General features: G+C 38.5%; 1 protein-coding gene across 3 annotated transcripts in view; it reads left to right on the top strand.

The window, feature by feature from the left end:
- Positions 1-19,562, top strand: part of LOC105482194 (DnaJ heat shock protein family (Hsp40) member C5 beta) — an 81,046-nt gene that overhangs the window by 48,892 nt on the left and 12,592 nt on the right. For 2 of the 3 annotated variants that reach the window (XM_071068162.1, XM_011742201.3), the window contains exons 4-5: positions 8,289-8,502; positions 12,340-12,511. In XM_071068162.1, coding sequence (XP_070924263.1) covers positions 8,289-8,502; positions 12,340-12,511 — 386 coding nt within the window. Of the gene's footprint in view, positions 1-8,288; positions 8,503-12,339; positions 12,512-18,694; positions 18,817-19,562 lie in introns of those variants that run through there. The other variant, XM_011742202.3, reaches the window with a different exon arrangement.

The raw sequence follows: 19,562 nt of genomic DNA, 5'->3' as shown, positions 1-19,562 counted from the left end.
TCATGCTACCTGACTTCAAACTATACTACAAGGCTACAGTAACCGAAACAGCATGGTACTGTTACCAAAACAGATATATAGACCAATGGAACAGAACAGAAGCCTCACAAATAACACCACACACCTACAATCATCTGATCTTTGACAAACCTGACACAAACAAGCAATGGGGAAAAGATTCCCTATTTAATTAATCATGTTGGGAAAACTAACTAACCATATGCAGAAAACTGAAACTGGACCCCTTCCTTAGACCTTATACAAAAATCAACTTAAGATGGATCACAGACTTAAATGTAAGACCTAGGACCATAAAAATCCTAGAAGAAAACCTGGGCAATACCATTCAGGGCATAAGCATGGGCAAAGACTTCATGTCTAAAACACCAAAAGCAGTGGAAACAAAAGCCAAAATTAACAAATGCGATCTAATTAAATAAAGAGCTTCTGCACAGCAAAAGAAACTACCATCAGAATGAACAGGCAACCTACAGAATGGGAGAAAATTTTGCAATCTATCCATCTGACAAAGGGCTAATATCCAGACTCTACTAAGAACTGAACAAATTTACAAGAAAAAAACAAACAACCCCATCAAAAAGTGGGCAAAGGATATGAACAGACATTTCTCAAAAGAAGACATTTATGCAGCTAACAGACACATGAAAAAATGCTCATCATCACTGGTCATTAGAGAAATGCAAATAAAAACCACAATGAGATACCATCTCACACCAATTAGAATGGTGATCATTAAAAAGTCAGGAAACAACAGGTGCTGGAGAGGATGTGGAGAAATAGGGACGCTTTTACACTGTTGGTGGGAGTGTAAATTAATTCGATCTTGTGAAAGATAGTGTGGCAATTCCTCAAGGATCTAGAACTAGAAATACCATTTGATCCAGCCATCCCATTACTGAGTATATACCCAAAGGATTATAAATCATTCTATTATAAAGACACATGCACACATATGTTTATTGCAGCACTAGGCACAATAAAAAGACTTGGAACCAACCCAAATGTCCATCAATGATAGACTGGATAAAGAAAATGTGGCACATATACACCATGGAATACTATGCAGCCATAAAAAAGAATGAGTTTGTGTCCTTTGCAGGGACATGGATGAAGCTGGAATCCATCATTCTCAGCAAACTATCACAAGAACAGAAAACCAAACACCACATGTTCTCACTTATAAGTGGGAGTTGAACATTGAGAGCACATGGACATAGGGAGGGGAATATCACACACTGGGGCCTGTCAGGGAGTGAGGGGCTAGGGGAGGGATAACATTAGGAGAAATACTTAATGTAGGTGATGGATTGATGGGTGCAGCAAACCATCATGGCACGTGTGTACCTGTGTAACAAAACTGCATGTTCTGCACATGTACCCCAGAACTTAAAGTATAATAAAAAAATGATTCACCAAGAATATATAAGAGTTATAAGTTTATGGGCTTCTAAAACACATGGCCTAAAATATACAAAACAAAGAGTTGACAGAACTTTAAGGAGAAATCTGCAAACCTACAGTCATAGTGGAAAGTTTTAACACATCTGGCTTGATCAATAAAATGGCTAAGGATATAGATTTGAGCAAAACAATTATCAAACAAAATCAAAAACTATAAAAACAAAGTACCCAATAGGAATAGAATATATATCCTTTGCAAACACACATGGAACATTTATAAAAGCAATAAGACATAAGGCAAGTCTCAAATTTTAAAACATTTCAATCATATCAAATATGTTCTCTGACAGCAATGCAATTATGGTAGAGAGCAAAATTTTTAAATAGCTGGAAATTTTCCGTATGTTCGAAAATTAGGAGATATAATTTAAAATAACTCATGGCTAAAAATAACAAACCATAATTAAAATTATAAAATATCTATAATTCAATGCTACATATTAAGACGTGAAATGCAGTCAAAATAGCACTTACGGGAAAATTTATAGAGTTTAATGCACATATTAGAAAACCAAGCCCAGCAATAAATTTTAAAAATACATAACGACCAAATGAATTTATCCCAGAAACATAAGCTTCATCTAACATTTAAAAACTCAATCAATCGTATTAACAGACCAAAAGAGAAACAACATATCTTCTACATAGGTGCAGAAATAACATTTGATAAAATTCAAAATCCATTCATTCTTAGTGAATTCAGAAGAAGGACACCTGTTACAGCCACTTTTGACATCGTACTGGGAGGGTCTTAGCCAGGGCAGTACGATAAGGAAAAAAACGTAAATGATATAAGGATTCGAAGGGAAAAAAATCCAATTATCACTTAAGCTTATATAATTGTCTATGTAGAAAATTTAAAAGAATTTATAATTTAATAAAATTTGGACATGAGCTTGGGAAGTTAGAAGGATAAAAAATCAACATACAACAATTATTTCAAACCTAAGCATAAAAATAGAAAAAAATTATTTTTATCCGCAATGAATAATTACGAACATTTTTAAATGTCAAAACCACAAAAAAATTAAGCTCCCAGGACTAAATTCAAGAAAATATACACAGGACATAAAGGTAAAAATGATAAAACTTTAAAATTCATTAAAAAGATCAAAATAGGTGGACATATAATACAAAAGTCAATCTCCAAAATAATCTATAGAGTCAATGCAATTGCAATAAAAATCTCAATCGGTTGTGTGAATGTGTGTACATGTGTTCGTGTGTGTGTATATATGTATGTGTGTGTGTGTAAATTGACAAGCTAATTCTAAAATTCATGTGGAAATGTACAGGACCCAGAATAACCACAGAACTCTTGAAGAACAACAGGATGGCAGAATTTGCTCTTTAAGATACGAAGACATATTTTAAAGCATCACATGTAAGACTGTTACTGGCCCAGAAATAACCAAATTGACCAATGGAACAGAATAGAGATCCCAGAAATCCATGGAAAGGATGTCCTTTTCCTAATAAATGGTGCGGCAACAGTGGAATATCTATATAAAATAAGTGAGATTAGAATTCTACCCTCCAGCACATTAAAATGTCAGGTGTAAATGGGCCATAGACTTCCATATGAAAGGAAAAGCTATAAAGATTGTGGAGTTATAGAGAGTTTATAGAACAATATCTTCCTGAATTGAGGAACAGATTGGTTAATTCAGTAAATTAAAATAAAGAATTTCTGATTACCAAGAGATACCGTAAAGTAAAACAACAAGAAAGCCCCAGAATGGAAGAAGATATATGCAATACATAAAACTGACAAAGAATTCATATCTAGAATATGCATTTTTAAAATACCACAAATTAATTTTAAAAACCAAAGTAAAAATCTGTAAAGGACTAAAATACACTTAGAGAATATCCAAATGGTATGTATAACAGCCTCATATAAACCACGAGATTGACAAATATTAAAATATTTTAAGAGCTGGGACATCATGGTTAGAATCAGGCCTCAGGTGACTCAGAGACTGGTAGAGAGTGGTAGGTAGTAGTAATTTGATTGCATCTTTAAGTGTTAGATGGGGCAAGGAAGATAATGGAGCAAAACATCGTAACTCTTAGAATTATGCTACTGCCTCAAAATAGGAAGATCGTGAGGGCTTTAGATAATTACAACTATAAACCACATGTTTATCTTATCTGACACTAATTAAATTCACTATGCATTTTAGTTGAAAGCTGTCATTAGATTCTGAAGTAGGAATTAGAGGCATTGAATGCTGTTTCTAATATTAGCTACAGCCATGCCACATTGACAGGTGACCAAGAGTGTAGAGACATTTAGAATTAAAGGCTCACATTCTGGTTGAATATTATGTCACTTTAAGTATCAATGTAGAAATGACAACAAATACTCTTAACAATGGATAGATGCCTATTCTATTTAAAAATACTCCAAGCACTTCCTTAAACCCTACATTCCATAGTTGTTTCCTTGCTCTATGGATAACACGCAAGAGGGCGAGGCATTGTACGACCACCTCCTTGACGGTTGTGGAATTTTGGCAGCTGTCTCTGCTCACCATGTTTCCCGAGGATTCCTCAGAGCCAAGAGTATCTGCCAAGAGGAATCAAAATGTTGCTGATGACCAGGAATTGGATGTGTTACAAGTGGAGGTGTTCCAGCTCTCCTAATTTGCCAACTCCATTGTTAGGAGTGTGATAAATGGATTGGGTGCATCTGCCCTTGTGAGCTGACAAAGATCCAAGTTGCTTAAAAAATGACAGGAAGCAGCCCTAGAAACAAGAAAATGTATGTAAAGAGGCATTTTCCAGAGATTTCTTCCTTCCTGTTTGTTTGTTTGTTTGTTTGTTTGATTTGGAGTCTCACTCTGTCGCCCAGGCTGGAGTGCAGTGATGCAGTCTTGGCTCACTGCAACCTCCACCTCCCGGGTTCAAGCAATTTTCCTGCCTCAGCCTCCCAATTAGATGGGATTACAGGCGTGTGCCACCACTCCTGGCTAATTAGTAGAGACAGGCATGTTGACGAGGCTGATCTCAAATTCCTGACCTCAAGTGATCTGCCCACCTGGAGATTTCTTTCTTTCAAGGCAGAAGTGACAGCCCTTTCATTTAATTGGCCGAGACATGATCTTTGGAACCATGGAGGGGAAATGCTGCAATTCATATTTCAGGGCCCAGAGTGAGAATTCCAGGAATATTAAGCCATTAGAATTAACATGCTTAAGGTATCCACTTAAGGCTTTTTGATGACCAACATAGTATTGTTGCAGTTTGAGGACTTTTCTTCCTTTCTTCCTTTTTTTAAAAAAATCTTGCTTTGTAGATTTTCCTTCCTTGGTAACGAGTCATTCAAGGAAACAAATTCTGAACTTCCAACTGTTCAAAGAGAACAAAATCTGTGACTAAAGCTTTAAAATGTTCAGGGGAAAAGTTACACAAGTAATATGCAGAGTTTTTATAACAAACAAAACTAGAAGTTTCACAAAAACCTGTTTTTAGTTTATTTATTTTTACAAATGGGGCTTGCTCTGTTGCCCAGGCTGGGTGTAATGGTACAAGTCATAGCTCACTGCAGCCTTAAACTCCTGTGCTCAAGTAATCATCCCACCTCAGCCTCCCAAGTAGCTGAAATTACAGGTATGTGTCATTACATCCAGCTAATTTTTAAATTTTTTTGTAGAGGTAGGATTTCGCTATGTTGCCCAGGCTGGTCTCGAACTCCTGGCCTCAAATGATCCTCCCACCTTGCCCTTCCAAAGTGTTGGGATTACAGGTGTAAACTACCACATCCAGCTTCAGTTTTTAGTTTAAACTTAGCTAACGAAAACTAAGTCTTAGTTTAACAAAAATAACTAAAACTGAATCTGTAATCCCAATGTGCAACTATATACATTGCTAATTTTGGTTATAACTTTCCATTTTCTGCTTACTTTTCTGTTTTATTTTTTCCTATATATAGACATATATGTAATTGTGTGCATGTGTGTGCACATGCATGGGTGCGTGTGTGTGTGTGTGTGAAGGCCACCAAAAATAATTTTCATTACTAAATTCAGTGGTCAATCTTTTTTTTTTTTTTTTTTTTTTTTTTTTTGAGACAGAGTTTTGCTCTTGTTGCCCAGGCTGGAGTGCAATGATGCAATCTCGGCCCACTGCAACCTCTGTGTCCCAGGTTCAAGTGATTCACCTGCCTCAGCCTCCTAAGTAGCTGGTATTATAGGAACCCATCACCAGGCCCAGCTAATTTTTGTATTTTCAGTAGAGATGGGGTTTCACCATGTTGGTCTTCAATCCCTGATGTCAGGTGTTCCACCCGCCTCAGCCTCCCAAAGTGTTGGGATTACAGGTGTGAGCCACCATGCCCAGCCCAGTGGTCAATTCTTAGTCTTCATCTGCCATGACCTGTGAGCAGCATTTGACACATTATGATCACCCTCCTCCTTGAACTATATTCTTCGCTTGGTTCCCAAGAACCCCTACTCTCTGGGCTTTTCCTTCTGTATCATTGACCTTTGTTTTTAAGTGTCCTTTGCTGATTTTCCTTTCCCAAAGCTCAGTTATTCTACTTCTTGGACTCACTGTCTTGGGAATCTCTTTTATTCCCTGGTTCTAAATATCATCATCTACCTGCTGAGAACTCCCACATGTACATCTTGCCTGAGCTTCAGACTTATTTCTCTCTACCTCTACTTGAAAGTCTAATAGGCATCTCAAAGGTGTCCAGAATAGAACTTCCAAACCACTCCCCAACTACAAAAAAAGAAGGAAAGAAAGAAGAAAGAAAGAAAGAAAGAAAGAAAGAAAGAAAGAAAGAAAGAAAGAAAGAAAGAAAGAAAGAAGGAAGGAAGAAAAATAGAAAGAGAAAGAAAGAAAGAAAGAAAGAAAGAAAGAAAGAAAGAAAGAAAGAAAGAAAGAAAGAAAGAAAGAAAGAGAAAGAAAAAGAAAGAAAGAAAGAAAGAGAAAGAGAGACAAAGAAATCTCTTGGCATCTCATTAAATGGTAACTCCAAACTTCAAATTGCTCAGGTCAAAATTTTGGTACCATTCTGATTCTTCTTCTTCACTGCCACCATATATACAATCCATTAGCTAGCCCTTAAAATACTTCCAGAATCCAACCCCTTCTCACTATATCCTCACTTCTGCACTAGTCCACACCACCATGAACTTTTGCCTGGATCACTACAAGAACCTCCTGAAAGAGTCTCCCCACTTTTGCCTTTGTCCTCTCCAAGACTGAGTGATCCTTCTGAAGCTAAAGTCTGTTCATATCACTCTTCTTCCCAACACACTCCAATGACTTGCCACATGACCCAGACTAAAGCCAACATCCTCACAATGGTCTACTCAACATTCTATGTGTCTTGCTTTTTAAATTTAAAAATATAAATATAGGAAGCAGCATAGTGGCAGTTAAGAGCATGCGGTCAAGGTCAGCTTGCCTGTGTTCAAAGCCTTCTATAAATTATCATCAATAGCTGTGTGGCTATTGGGCAACTAACTTAACCTCTCAGTGCCTACATTTCCTCATCTGTAAAATAATTATAATATCCATATCATAGGGTTGTTGTGAGGATTCATAAATTAATACTTCTAGCATGCTTACAATAGTGCTGAAATAAACATAAAAGTAAAAAAATGACAAAAGGCATTTTATGCTATTAGCAAATATTTCATTATAAATTCTGTATGTAAGAAAACATGTCTCCAATGGTCCTATCTATAAGAATTTATAAATACCCCAGATATCTTTCAAAAAGGATTAAAAAAAGTTTTGGTTCAATAAATTTAAGATGAACCATCATTGTTTGATTTTTAAAAATTTATTCCGAGTTTAGGATTAGAATGGATTATCCATCATGATTTATGCTTTTAAATATTTTGGTAATTTAAAGCATCCTGACGCTGAGCTCCTTAAATATTCATCTACTTCCTAATCAATAATACTTTAGTTCCTAAAATAGATGTGATTTGTTCTGTTTATCATACAGATTGATTTATAAAGTGTACTTTACTTTTCTGCTTTACTTCTGGACTTACATTACTGTTTAAAATGAAACAATTTGATCTAAACTAATACAATAAACAAAAGCTTAAGGTGTGTTCCTACATAGATGTATGATAGGCACAGTAGGGAGATGAGTCAGGTGGAATTTCCAGCAGGGTCCCTCAGGAATTGCTTTCTGATCCACAGGGGAGAAGGCCTTATGCCCACAAGAAAATTTATATAGATTATTAAGTGGAAAGACCTATTTAGAAAGAGGCCAACTATGCATTTGAATGCAAAGGAAGTCACAGTATTTGTTCAGAAAACCAAGGATAGTCAGGGCTTGTGGAAGATTGATGAAGCGGTCTTAATTTTGTTCAAGAGAGACTTTTTTGATAGCCGAGTTGAACTTTTAGAATATAGGTTGTGACGTTCTGTTAATTGTGGAAAATTCTTCTGGTTCTAAATGGAAGTTTGGTGTAAACTGATCCTGTTGCTGAAACTCTTAAAGGTCTGTAGGGGTGGGCTACTGATAGCTTCGTGGTGAAAAGACACTTTGCGTATTTGCCGACAACAAATGTCTCTCAGGCTCAACAGTCGTGCAGATACTGAGAATTCCTCTGGAAATGTGAGGGGAGAATTAGTACTATTTTGCCTGTGCACTCGAAACAAGGGACACCATTTAGTGAAAATGTACTTGTCAATCACCGCTAGTCTGAAACTTACCATTTCACAGTATTTGCACTAATAAAGAATATACAAATGAACTGTGCCCTTCTAAAATGCCGTCATCGTTCATTCTTGTCAAATTACACTTTCCTTGTTTTCTTTTATTTTAAAAGAAAATTGGCCCTGAAACACCATCCAGACAAGAATCCAGATGATCCAGCTGCTACTGAGAAGTTTAAAGAAATCAACAACGCCCACGCAATACTTACTGACATCTCAAAGAGAAGCATATACGACAAGTACGGATCGCTGGGACTCTACGTAGCCGAGCAGTTTGGAGACGAAAATGTTAACACCTACTTCATGCTGTCGAGCTGGTGGGCAAAGGTGAATCTGAATTTCCTTTCTTCACAAACAATCTCCTGTAACACCATGATATTAATCAGTCTTTTAGATTCCATCTCAAAGGAAGTCTAACCTTCCTGCTATTAAACTCTGGTAAATAAAAGGAGATACTGCTTCCACTGAGTGCTATTATTTAGGATCATTTCTGGTTTAGCTCAACAAATAATTGTAAGATACAACATGATTTAAAATACTTCTAGACATTAATTATATTTGAATTTGGAGCTTCAGATTAACTCTTTATAATGACTAATTAAGGACTGACTCATTGCTCAAAACCAAAAATAATTTATTAGTGTGACAAGTGCTTAATAAATTATTATAGGGCAAATTTAGCCATGTCCTTTACTATCTATAGCATAGGCTACATCAGCAAACACAATACTGGGGAGAATGAGTGGTAATTATGTCAGAGACTCACTTGGAGCCTGCTGTGAGGTAGAGGAGAAAGAAATGAGGGGGAAAATGTGAGAATTTACTAGTGGAGGACAGGGAATTGGAAAGGCAGAGACAGGGGGACAGAGAGCAAAATGGATACCTAGTCAAGAAAAAGGCGACATTTTTAAGGGCTTAGTGCAATCAGAATTGACTTTTGTGTGGTAAATTTGGTTTGGTTTCCTAGGAATCTCTGATATATATATGTTTGGTGATGGTTTTTACTTGTTTGTGAATATTAATATCCTTATCTTCTGATAAAAGTATATTTACACATGGGTCATACATGTAGTCCATCAACATATTTTGTGGACAGTTCACATTCATATAAGTTCCAATACATAATAATAATTATTAAATATCTAAAAAGGCAGGTTTAATAGTAGTATCTGATTGCTATTTTCTTCCACTAAATCTTGCTAAATTGAGTTTTATGTATGCAGGAAGAGAGAGAATATGTTTTTGTACATCAGCATGCAAAAGGATTCTTGCAACCTAGCCTAATGTGCTTACTACAGTCTTCAGAGTTCTGTTTCTCGGGGATACCTGGGATTCCCATTTGAAACCCCTTTCTCTATTGTTGAAGACTTAGGGGAGAGACAAGTTCCTGTTGAGAAGATTTGGAATTTGGAATGAGAGTGTACACACTGACAATGTCATTTATGACAACAGATTGAATGTTCATAGGACCGTACAAGCTTTTGTGGGTTTGCTTGGGAACCAAACCTCTGGGCGTGACATTGTTCCATGGGAAGATACTACAGAGGCAGGTCCAGATAATTACACATATCCATCTGATGGCACATCAGGGCCTGCCTGCATAAAAATGAGAATAAATTTCCTTGCTCTGGAAGCTGACAAAATTGATCAAAATTAATATGAACAAGCAGAATCTGCCCAGTAGTGTGAGAGATACACAACATAATTCCTGGTGTGGTTCTTTAAACATGAGACCACAAAAAACATATCTTTACCTTCTCCTTGTACCAAAGCCCAGTTTCACAGCGCCCATCAGAGTGGCCCTGCATGTAGCAATCATGTGTTAAATATGCATGACATGAATGAATCAGTGTACCACAAAGTTACTATTTGTAAAAATATTAGACATCTACTTGTGCCTAGTTCTGTACTAAGCACTGTAAGGGATAAAGCAAGGTTATTTCCACAGAAGGCAAACAGTTGGAATAAAGAACAAAACAGTATATGAATGAAAAGAAAAGTTCAGAGAAGAGAACAATATGGGAATTGCATAGTAGAAACAAAAAAGACAAAAATAACTAAAAAAAGGGAGGAGTTTCGTGGGGCAATGGCTCAAGAACACTGCACAGGAGGGTGTGGAGACAGTGAGGTGGTGGGTGTTGTAGTTGTTTTCAGAGTGATTTACCTAAGACTACGAAAATGTAAATTCTCCATAGCGAAGAGATTATATATTTGAGGATGTGACTGAAGCTCCCCTACTCCAAGGCACCAGAGTCTCCACCTCACACCTGGGGCCAGAGTCAGAGACGAAGTCCAGGGCTACGAAGCACGAGTGGGGCAGGTGACGGCTGTCAGCATTAAAGATTTCTACCTGAAGTTATTGAAGAAGTACTCAGGCATACAAGTCCTCTTTATCCCTCTTGCTCCCTTAATTAGATAAAATCTGTGGGTTTTTTTGTTTTTGTTTTTGTTTTTTTGAGACGGAGTCTGGCTCTGTCGCCCAGGCTGGAGTGCAGTGGCCGGCTCTCAGCTCACTGCAAGCTCCGCCTCCTGGGTTCACACCATTCTCCTGCCTCAGCCTCCTGAGTAGCTGGAACTACAGGCGCCCGCCACGTCGCCCAGCTAGTGGTTTTTTTTTTTTTTTTTTTTTGTAGAGACGGGGTTTCACCGGGTTAGCCAGGATGGTCTTGATCCCCTGACCTCGTGATCCGCCCGTCTCGGCCTCCCAAAGTGCTGGGATTACAGGCTTGAGCCACTGCGCCCGGCCAAAATCTGTGTTTTAATTAGAGGTGTATAAACCCCTTTCTTTCTACTCCAAATTGCATATTTTTGATAAAAATCATAAATTGATTTTGCTCAATTCACAAAAACTGACTTTTTATAACTTCACATTGGAGGAGTTGAGAGTTTCTTTTAATTTTTAGCTATAACAAACAGCGAGCAAACCTTTTATGTTTTGGGGGAAATCCTGCTGCTGTTCACCAGGCAGAGCAAATAATTTGTCTGTTTATTACTTGATACAATCATTAATTCAGCTGGTATTTTATAAGCATCTAACACATATCAGGCACTAAGTCCTTCAGTAGGAGGAACGGAAAGATGACTAGCTGACAGTGCCAGCTTGCAGGAAGCTCATGGTCTAGTCCAATGAGACAGATCTATAAACTGATCAATATTCTAAAAATATCACTTAAAAAAAGCACCAAAGTAGAAGTCTGCATGAAACGCAATTGGGGACAAAGGAGGGAGTCATTGTTTGGGGCAGGATCAGGAAAGATGTCATAGAAGGGATCTTTAAGATGAGTCTTACACACCAGGTGGATATTTTGTTAGGTGACTGGGGAACTGGGAGGTGGACGTCCAGACAGATGAATCCACAGGGAGAGCAGAGCTATAAGGCAAGGAAAGGCAAGAACGGGGCTGTGCTGGTGCAGGGAGGCATTGGCAGAGCCAGATCACCATCATAAGGAACTTGGCTGTATCTCAGAGGCAGGAGCGCCATTGCATGGGTTCAAGAGAACATGTATTTCAGAAAGTTCACTCTATCAGCAATGCACAGCATGGATTTGAGGGACGCCAGAGGGGAGGCAGGGAGGCCAGTTGGGAGGCTGCTGAAGTGTCCAGACTAGACATACTGAAGGTCTGTTCTGAAGCCCTGCTGGCCAGGATAAAAGCATGAGGGAGGATACAAGAGACTTGAGGAGAGAAGCTCTCCAGGACTTGGTGACCAGTAGGAATGTGAGTGTAGGAGGGGGAGGTATCGGAAAGTTCATTCTTTATCATTCTGGTGAGGATGATTCAGTTCCTCTGGGCAGGGGGCTTGCTAACTCATTTGACCTGCAGAGGTTTTGTTGGTTGGTTTTTTGGTTTTTGTCTCGCTTTGCTCTGCTCTTAATAATGATCACCATATAGCTTAAGAATAAAAAAAGAAACTCCATACTTACTTTGGCTACAAGTCATTTCCTCTGGGTCTAATTTATTAGGCAAAACTTTACCAGGAAATTGATTTCCAAGGAAGTGAAATCGTTCTTATGTGGAGTAAGGATGAGGGTGAAGATGTGGCCTGTGGGGTGAACTGTGAAGTCTTCAGGTCTCTGGGGGAACTGGGTGCAGACTTGATTTCATGGGTTCTCCCCTCACCGCATCACCCCTCATCCTCATTTTGCTTTGCCTCTGTTTCCCTAGGCCCTGTTTGTCATCGTTGGCCTCTTGACAGGCTGCTATTTTTGCTGCTGCCTGTGCTGCTGCTGCAACTGCTGCTGTGGGCATTGCCGGCCCAAGTCATCAGTGCCAGAAGAGGACTTCTACGTGTCCCCAGAGGATCTGGAGGCACAGATCAAATCCGACATGGAAAAAGGTGGGGTACAATGAGAGCAGAGGTAGTGAGTGTCCATTCATAGGCCTGAGCAAGCACCAGGTCCCACAGAGACAGCTATCACTATAGTAGGAGAGCTCCCACAACCAAATGGTTGGAACCTCACAGACTGTCAGCTTTGGTATAGCTTCTGAGGAGAATGAAAAGACCGATACCTTTACCAGGCATAGAGAAAAGCAGTTCCTGATGCCATTAGAAAGAAAAATCATGAAATATGCTGATGATGAAACAAAGGAAATACAATTCAGGTCTCATTACAAGAGGGTGAGCACTGGATTCAGGGAGGATTGGATGAAAATGCTCAGGGCAGGAGAACCAAGGTAGAAATTTTTTGCAGAAAAAGCATTTCAGCCGGTTCCTTTAGGATCCTCTTTGGAATAGAAGGAAGTGGGCATCAAAAAAAGTCACCAACCCTTGACTTTGCTTCTTTTTAATGACTTGATTATGAATTTGGGTGAACTAGGAGAGAGAAGTCCTTCTTTACCTGAAATGTAGCTTCTTTCAGGAGTAGCCTCAAACCAGCATCAAGTATGGGACTATTTGCTTTGCTAACCCACCTCCGTATGTCCATGTGTATGCATGACTGTGATGTAGTACTTGATTCTTCAAGTTCATTCTATCCAGAAATGAAAAAAATTTAAAAGTTTAAAGAAAGATGAGAGCTCACGGATTCGCAGCACCAGGAATACTTTATGGCCTCTGGGCAATGCCTTTGTTTAAAGAAGCTGGGGTCAGACCTGCCATTGTCCCGCTCCACCTTACAGCCAAGATCCTCCTGTCATTCTCTCCCATTGTTCTCTCTCATAGTTATCCTGGAGTACAGACTTCATCACTGAATCCTCAAAAAAACCTAGACAGCCAAATAAAAGAATTACTTGATAATTCAGACAGTGGCCCATTTTTATCAGAACCGCTAAAATTAGGAACAGTTTACTTTTCTGGACTATATTGTACTCTGACTCTTTTGATCAAACTGAAACGGAAATTCCAGGTCATCTAGCATCAGAGACCAGTTAAAGGCTTCCACACACGTTTTATTCCCTATGAAATGCAGTGCTAAGTAATATCCAGGTATTAACCACCCTGACTCTAGCTCAGAGGAAGGGGTCTTCAATCATGTGAATTGTGCAGACTCCTAGAGTCTTTCAGGATTGGGAGCTCAGAGAGGACAGAAGGGGCTTTCTTGAAACCTGGGACCTCTTGCTGTGGGGACCTATAGGTGGCCAGTCCAGCAAACAGAGGTGGTGTTCTGACCATTTTTTTATTACTGACCTTGACGCCAAATTGTGGGCCCATGGTGAAGCCGAATTATAACTCTCCTTTCCTTTATTTGAGATATAAAAGGACAAATTAATCTTTTAATGCGGGCGTATACACCAAGAAGACCAAGCAAGCAGGATTACAAGTAAATGGGTTAAGGAGTAATGTATGCATGGAATATCTGTTTCTTCAGGAAAAGGTCCACGACGTTGACACAGCTTGCCTAAGAATGACAATCCTAGGGTCTGAATCCCATCTGCTCTCGTGAAGGAGAGAAACTGTTACAAGATTATGTCAGGGATTGCTAGCCCCATAGACCACAGGATCTCCCATAACATCCATCAACCCAGCCCAGTACTCAGTCACTGACAGAGGACCAGAAGAGACAGCAAGATAGGGGAGTATCTTCAACATCCTCCACTGGGTCAACCTAACTGAACTCTTCCTTTACAGTGGGAAAACCAAACCTAGGTGAATTGAACTTAGATATCCCCAATCCAGTGCTTCACACTTCTCTGAACAACCTCAGTCTTTCCTGTTTAAAATTAGATAAAAACTCCACCAGGTCATTTCAGTAGACCTTCTTTGTGGAAGATTTCTTTTTTGGAACAGAAATCCATACTAGGTGCCAGATTCTACTCAGATTTCCTCCCTGCTGGGTGATTGGTGATGAATCTACATGTCTCTCACTGTGCTCAGCTCTGACACCCCAGAGCCACCAATTCCATCACAGAGGTCAGATCTTGGACAAAGTAAACCATGATTCTGTTTGACTATGTTATTAAGAATTCTTAACGAAAAGGAAAAGCTTTATCTTATTTCTAAATATTTAACAGCTCATATGCAGGGATCCAGATTTTGTGGGACTTGAAATTTACACAATTTGGGCAAACCTCTTTAAGAAAAAGAACACAAAATTAAATCTGAAAGTGAATATATATGTAGAATGAGAAAAAGAAATCACAACAAATTGCAAGGCTTAAATACTTAAGGATACCATAAATGTCACAAAATCTAGAAAAATAGCAATTGTTTAATTAACTCTCTGGTACACCTCTGCAATATGCTTCCCCTGAGGTTTTGCAGCTACACATCCATTGATTGCTTCTTCATATTAATAGAGCAATAATTTTGTAGTATTTTCTTTTTCTTTTCTTTTTCTTGAGATGAAGTCTCTGTGTCGCCCAGGCTGGAGTGCAGTAGAAGATCTCGGCTCACTGCCACCTCTGCCTCCCGGGTTCAAGCATTTCTCCTGCCTCAGCCTCCTGAGTAGATGGGACTACAGGCATGCGCCACCACACCTGGCTAATTTTTTGTGTTTTTGGTAGAGATGGGGTTTCACCGTGTTAGCCAGAATGGTCTTGATCTCCTGACCTCGTGATCCTCCTGCCTTGGCCTCCCAAAGTGTCGGGATTACAGGCGTGAGTCACCACGCCTGGCCATTTTGTAATATTTTCTATGAAAAAAAAATAGAAAAATCTGCCTTTCCTCTAGCATGTTTGATCAAAAAGTTTTATTACTGGTAAATTAGAAAAGTTTATTTCAGCTTTATGACTCATTATTGATAATGTTGTCTACATTTTTAGGGATTGTTGTCAAATTCAGGAAAACACCTATATAATTTATTTCATATAGAAGATATAAGATTTGGAGGAATTTTCCACAGAACACCTTTGATTTTGTACATTTCAAACCTTGTTGTCCTTACTCCATCTAATACTCCCAGCATCAGAGCCCAATGGACACATTCACATTGTGTAACATCACGTCTGGTTTAGATTTTCATGTCCCCTCAGCAAGTGAATTGGCACAGTGAGCTGTAGGAGTCTACCTAAAGCCATTTCTGCACTCGTAGGGCTAACAGTAATTAACTACACACAGAGCTGCTGCAAACCACAAAAACATATCCCACTAAATTCAACTGAAACCTAACCCTAACTCTTTATCCCCTTAATCAAATCCCCAAAATGTCTACAGTTCCTCTGTTGCCATTCATCAGACAGAGAAATGTGACAGAAGGGAAGTCAAAGTGGAAAGAGATGTTTTTGTTGATTGTGGCCAAAATATCTTTCTTTTGCAAATTACAAAAAACATGAATACATCGTTAGGGCCCCAATAGGCCCTTGGAAGGCTGTGCACAGGTGAGGATCCTTGAGCTTAAGTTTTATTAACTGTGCAGTAAATCCAGCACTGTTCTTGGATCTACCCTTTCCTTTTAAGGAACTGTGCCTTATTTGCAGTTAGTTGTATTAGCTAGATTCACGTTTGTACTCCACTAACCCAGAGTTCAGGCTGGTTAAGAATGAAAATCAGTCTTCATCTGAAGACTAAGCTTTCTGGACTGTGGTCCATTAAATGGACTGCACTTGCATCCGCTCTGCAAAAGAAGGGAACCCACTTAAGGTTCTTTAAGAAAATACACTTGAAAGAGTCTACTAGCCACTTAAAAATCAAGTGACTCAAGATAAAGAATAAACAGCATTCATCAAGGTTTGAATCCATTAGAAGGCACTGGTATGACATTAGGGCTTTAAGAATCTTATTTTAGTGATTCTAAAACTTAATTAAAAAATGGCAAACTTTTTCTTACTTGGGGAATCCTTCATTCTTAGGTAGGATTTAATCATAAAATCTTAGGATTTTAGACTTGGGAGGAATCTGAGGAATCAACCCTCACCTCTGCATGGCTTTTCCAGCCAGCTGCTCATTTGAAAGCTGCCTGTGGTTTAGGACTTTGTTTATAAGTAAGAGATGCCCATAAAAATTCAACCACCAAAGGAGGGCGTCGAGTCCACATTAACTCTACAGTCCACCCTCAGGCACCATTCAAGGGTACCAAAACACAATTACATTTACACAATTTTTGTGTAAATTTTTTTTGTTTTACAAAAGTGTGGTATCCACATATTATTACGCCCTTTTCCTGCTTCTTTGCAGAGGAAAATTTTGATGAAATCATATTTATCAGTTCTTTTTAAATTGATTGTGCTTTATTTTGGTGTTATGTCGAGAACTCAGACTACCTTTATGTCATAAAGACTTTCTCCAATGTTTTCTAAAAGTTTTTGAGTTTTATGTTTAACATTTAGATCTATGACCCATTTTGAGTTAATTTTCATATAAGGTGTGAGGTTTAGGTCCAGACTCTTTTTTTTTTCTTGAATATGGAAGCTAATTTTTCTAAGACCATTTGCTGAAAATGGTCTATGTATCCTCTACATGGCTTCTACTATGTATCCTTTGTTCATTGAATTGTCTTTCCCTCTTTGCCAAAAGTCAGTTGGCCAGGGTTGGGCAGGGTGGCTCACATCTGTAATTCCAGCACTTTGGGAGGCTGAGGCTGGCGGATCGCTTGAGGCCAGGAGTTCAAGACCAGTCTGGCCAACACAGTGAAACCCTGTCTCTACTAAAAATACAATGATTAGCCGAGCATGGTGGCAGGTGCCTGTAATCCCAGCTAATCAGGAGGCTGAGGCACAAGAATTGCTTGAATCTGGGAGGCAGAGGTTTCAGTGAGCAGAGATTGAGCCACTGCACTCCAGCCTGGGTGACAGAGCAAGACTCTGTCTCAAAAAAAAAAAAAAAAAAAAGGTCATATTTCTATGGACCTATTCCTGTATTCTCTAGTCCGTCCCATTGATCTATGTGTAGGAATCTACCGAAAGTCATTTCTACACTCGTAGGGCTAACAATAATTAACTACACACAGAGTTGCTGCAAACCACAAAAACATATCCCACTAAATTCAACTGAAACCTATCCCTAACTCTTTATCCCCTTAATCAAATCCCCAAAATGTCTACAGTTCTTCTGTTGCCACTCATCAGACAGAGAAATGTGACCTCATCAATTCCACACTGTCTTGCTGTCTTGCAGCTTTAAAGTAAGCCTTAAAATCAGGTAGTGTGATTCTTCCAACTTTATTTTTTTTTTCAAAATTGTTTTGGCTCTTCTAGTATCTTTGCTTTGCATATAAATTTTAGAATCAAGTTGTCTATATCTACAGAAAAATCCTGCTGGGATTTTTATTGAAATTGCATTAAATTTGTAGATCAGCTTGGAAAGAATTGACATCTTTACTATGTTGAATATTCCAATCTATCACACAGTATGTATCTCTACTTACCCAGGTCTCATTTGATTTCTTTCATGAACATTTTGTAGTTTTCAGCATACAAAGCTAGTATGTCTTGTTAAATGAGTACCTAAGTATTTCATTTTAGAGAGAGCTATTGTAAGTGGCGTTGGTTTTAATTTTGTTTGCAGTTGTTCATTGCAAGTATTTACAATTTCTTTCTGTGTTGCCATTGTATCCCATGTCTTTGCTAAACTCATTTAACAGTTTGGATTTTTGTGAGTGTGTAAATTCCTTGGGATTTTCTATGCAGACAATTATATCATCTACAAATAGAAACAGTTTGATTTCTTCCATTCGCATCCTTATTCCATTTGTTTCTTTTTCTTGCCTTGTTGTACTAAGATTTCTACCACTTTGTTTGCTGCTGTGCTGTTATTGTCTTAAAATTCTTAATTTTTGAATAAGGTACTTCACATTTTCATTTTGAACTGGGTTTGGCAAGTTATATAGCCACTACTGAGGATATTTCCTCGTGTGGACTATAAATCGGGATTTCAAGTTTGATGACTTTTGCCAACAGAATTTTTCTTCGAAGGAACTATTAGCTAACTTTACATTTACATTTTAAAATCTACATTATATAAGGATGTTTAAAAGAACAGAGGAGCCAATCCTCACTGGCAAGGAAAAAGACAAAATGCCTCCAGAGCATAATACTCTGGTTTTAGGGAAGAAGAAAACAAATTAAGATGAGACAAGGTGGGATGGGGAAGACTAAGTGGAGCCAGTGCTTTATATTAATTACTCATCTAAATGCTATGTTACAGATTATTATACTGTACTTGGAGATTTGACCAGCATATGAAGATTACCACAGGAAATTAATTTTTCATACATGAGCACTGATTTTAAGGAAATATGGTTAGCAGTTCTTTCTTCTATTATTCTCCCCATCTTTTATCCAGAAATGTCAAGATGCAAAGTAGAGTAAAACTACTATGGGGCAATCTTTACTCCGGAATAAAAGTAATAGCTACTTAACACTTTGTCTTCTTATATCTTACTGTATGAACAAATAAGAGAAAGGAACAGGGGTTAACTAGGGAAATACATTTATGATTTGAATTCAGTTACTGTAGCAGTCTGTTTTCACACTATTATAAAGATACAACCAGAGAATGGGTAATTTTTAAGCAAAAGAGGTTTAATTGACTCACAGTTCTACATGGCTGAGGAGGCCTTAGGAAACTTACCATCATGGCAGAAAGTGAAGGAGAAGCAAGCACCTTCTTCACAAGGCAGCAGGTGAGAGAGAGAGAGTGAGCAAAGGGTAAGTGCCACACTTTTAAACCTTCAGATCTCATGAGAATTCACTCACTATCATGAGAACAGGATGAGGGACACCAGCCCCATAATCCAGTCACCTCCCACCAGGTCCCTCCCTTGACACATGCAAGTTAAAATTTGAGATAAAATTTGATAGGGACATAGAGCCAAACCATATCATTCTGCCCCTGCCCCCTCCAAAATCTCATGTCCTTTTCACATTTCAAAACAAATCATCCTTTCCCAACAGTCCCCCAAAGTCTTAACTCATTCCAGCATTAACTCAAAAGTCCAAGTCCAAAGTCTCATCTGAGACAAGGCAAGTCCCTTCTACCTATGAGCCTGTAAAAGCAAAAGCAAGTTAGTTAC

This window comes from Macaca nemestrina, chromosome 8 (genome assembly GCF_043159975.1).
Source record: "Macaca nemestrina isolate mMacNem1 chromosome 8, mMacNem.hap1, whole genome shotgun sequence".
Lineage (NCBI taxonomy): Eukaryota > Metazoa > Chordata > Mammalia > Primates > Cercopithecidae > Macaca > Macaca nemestrina.
Note: the sequence above shows the minus strand (reverse complement) of the source record. Positions and strands in the feature narration are given on the sequence as shown.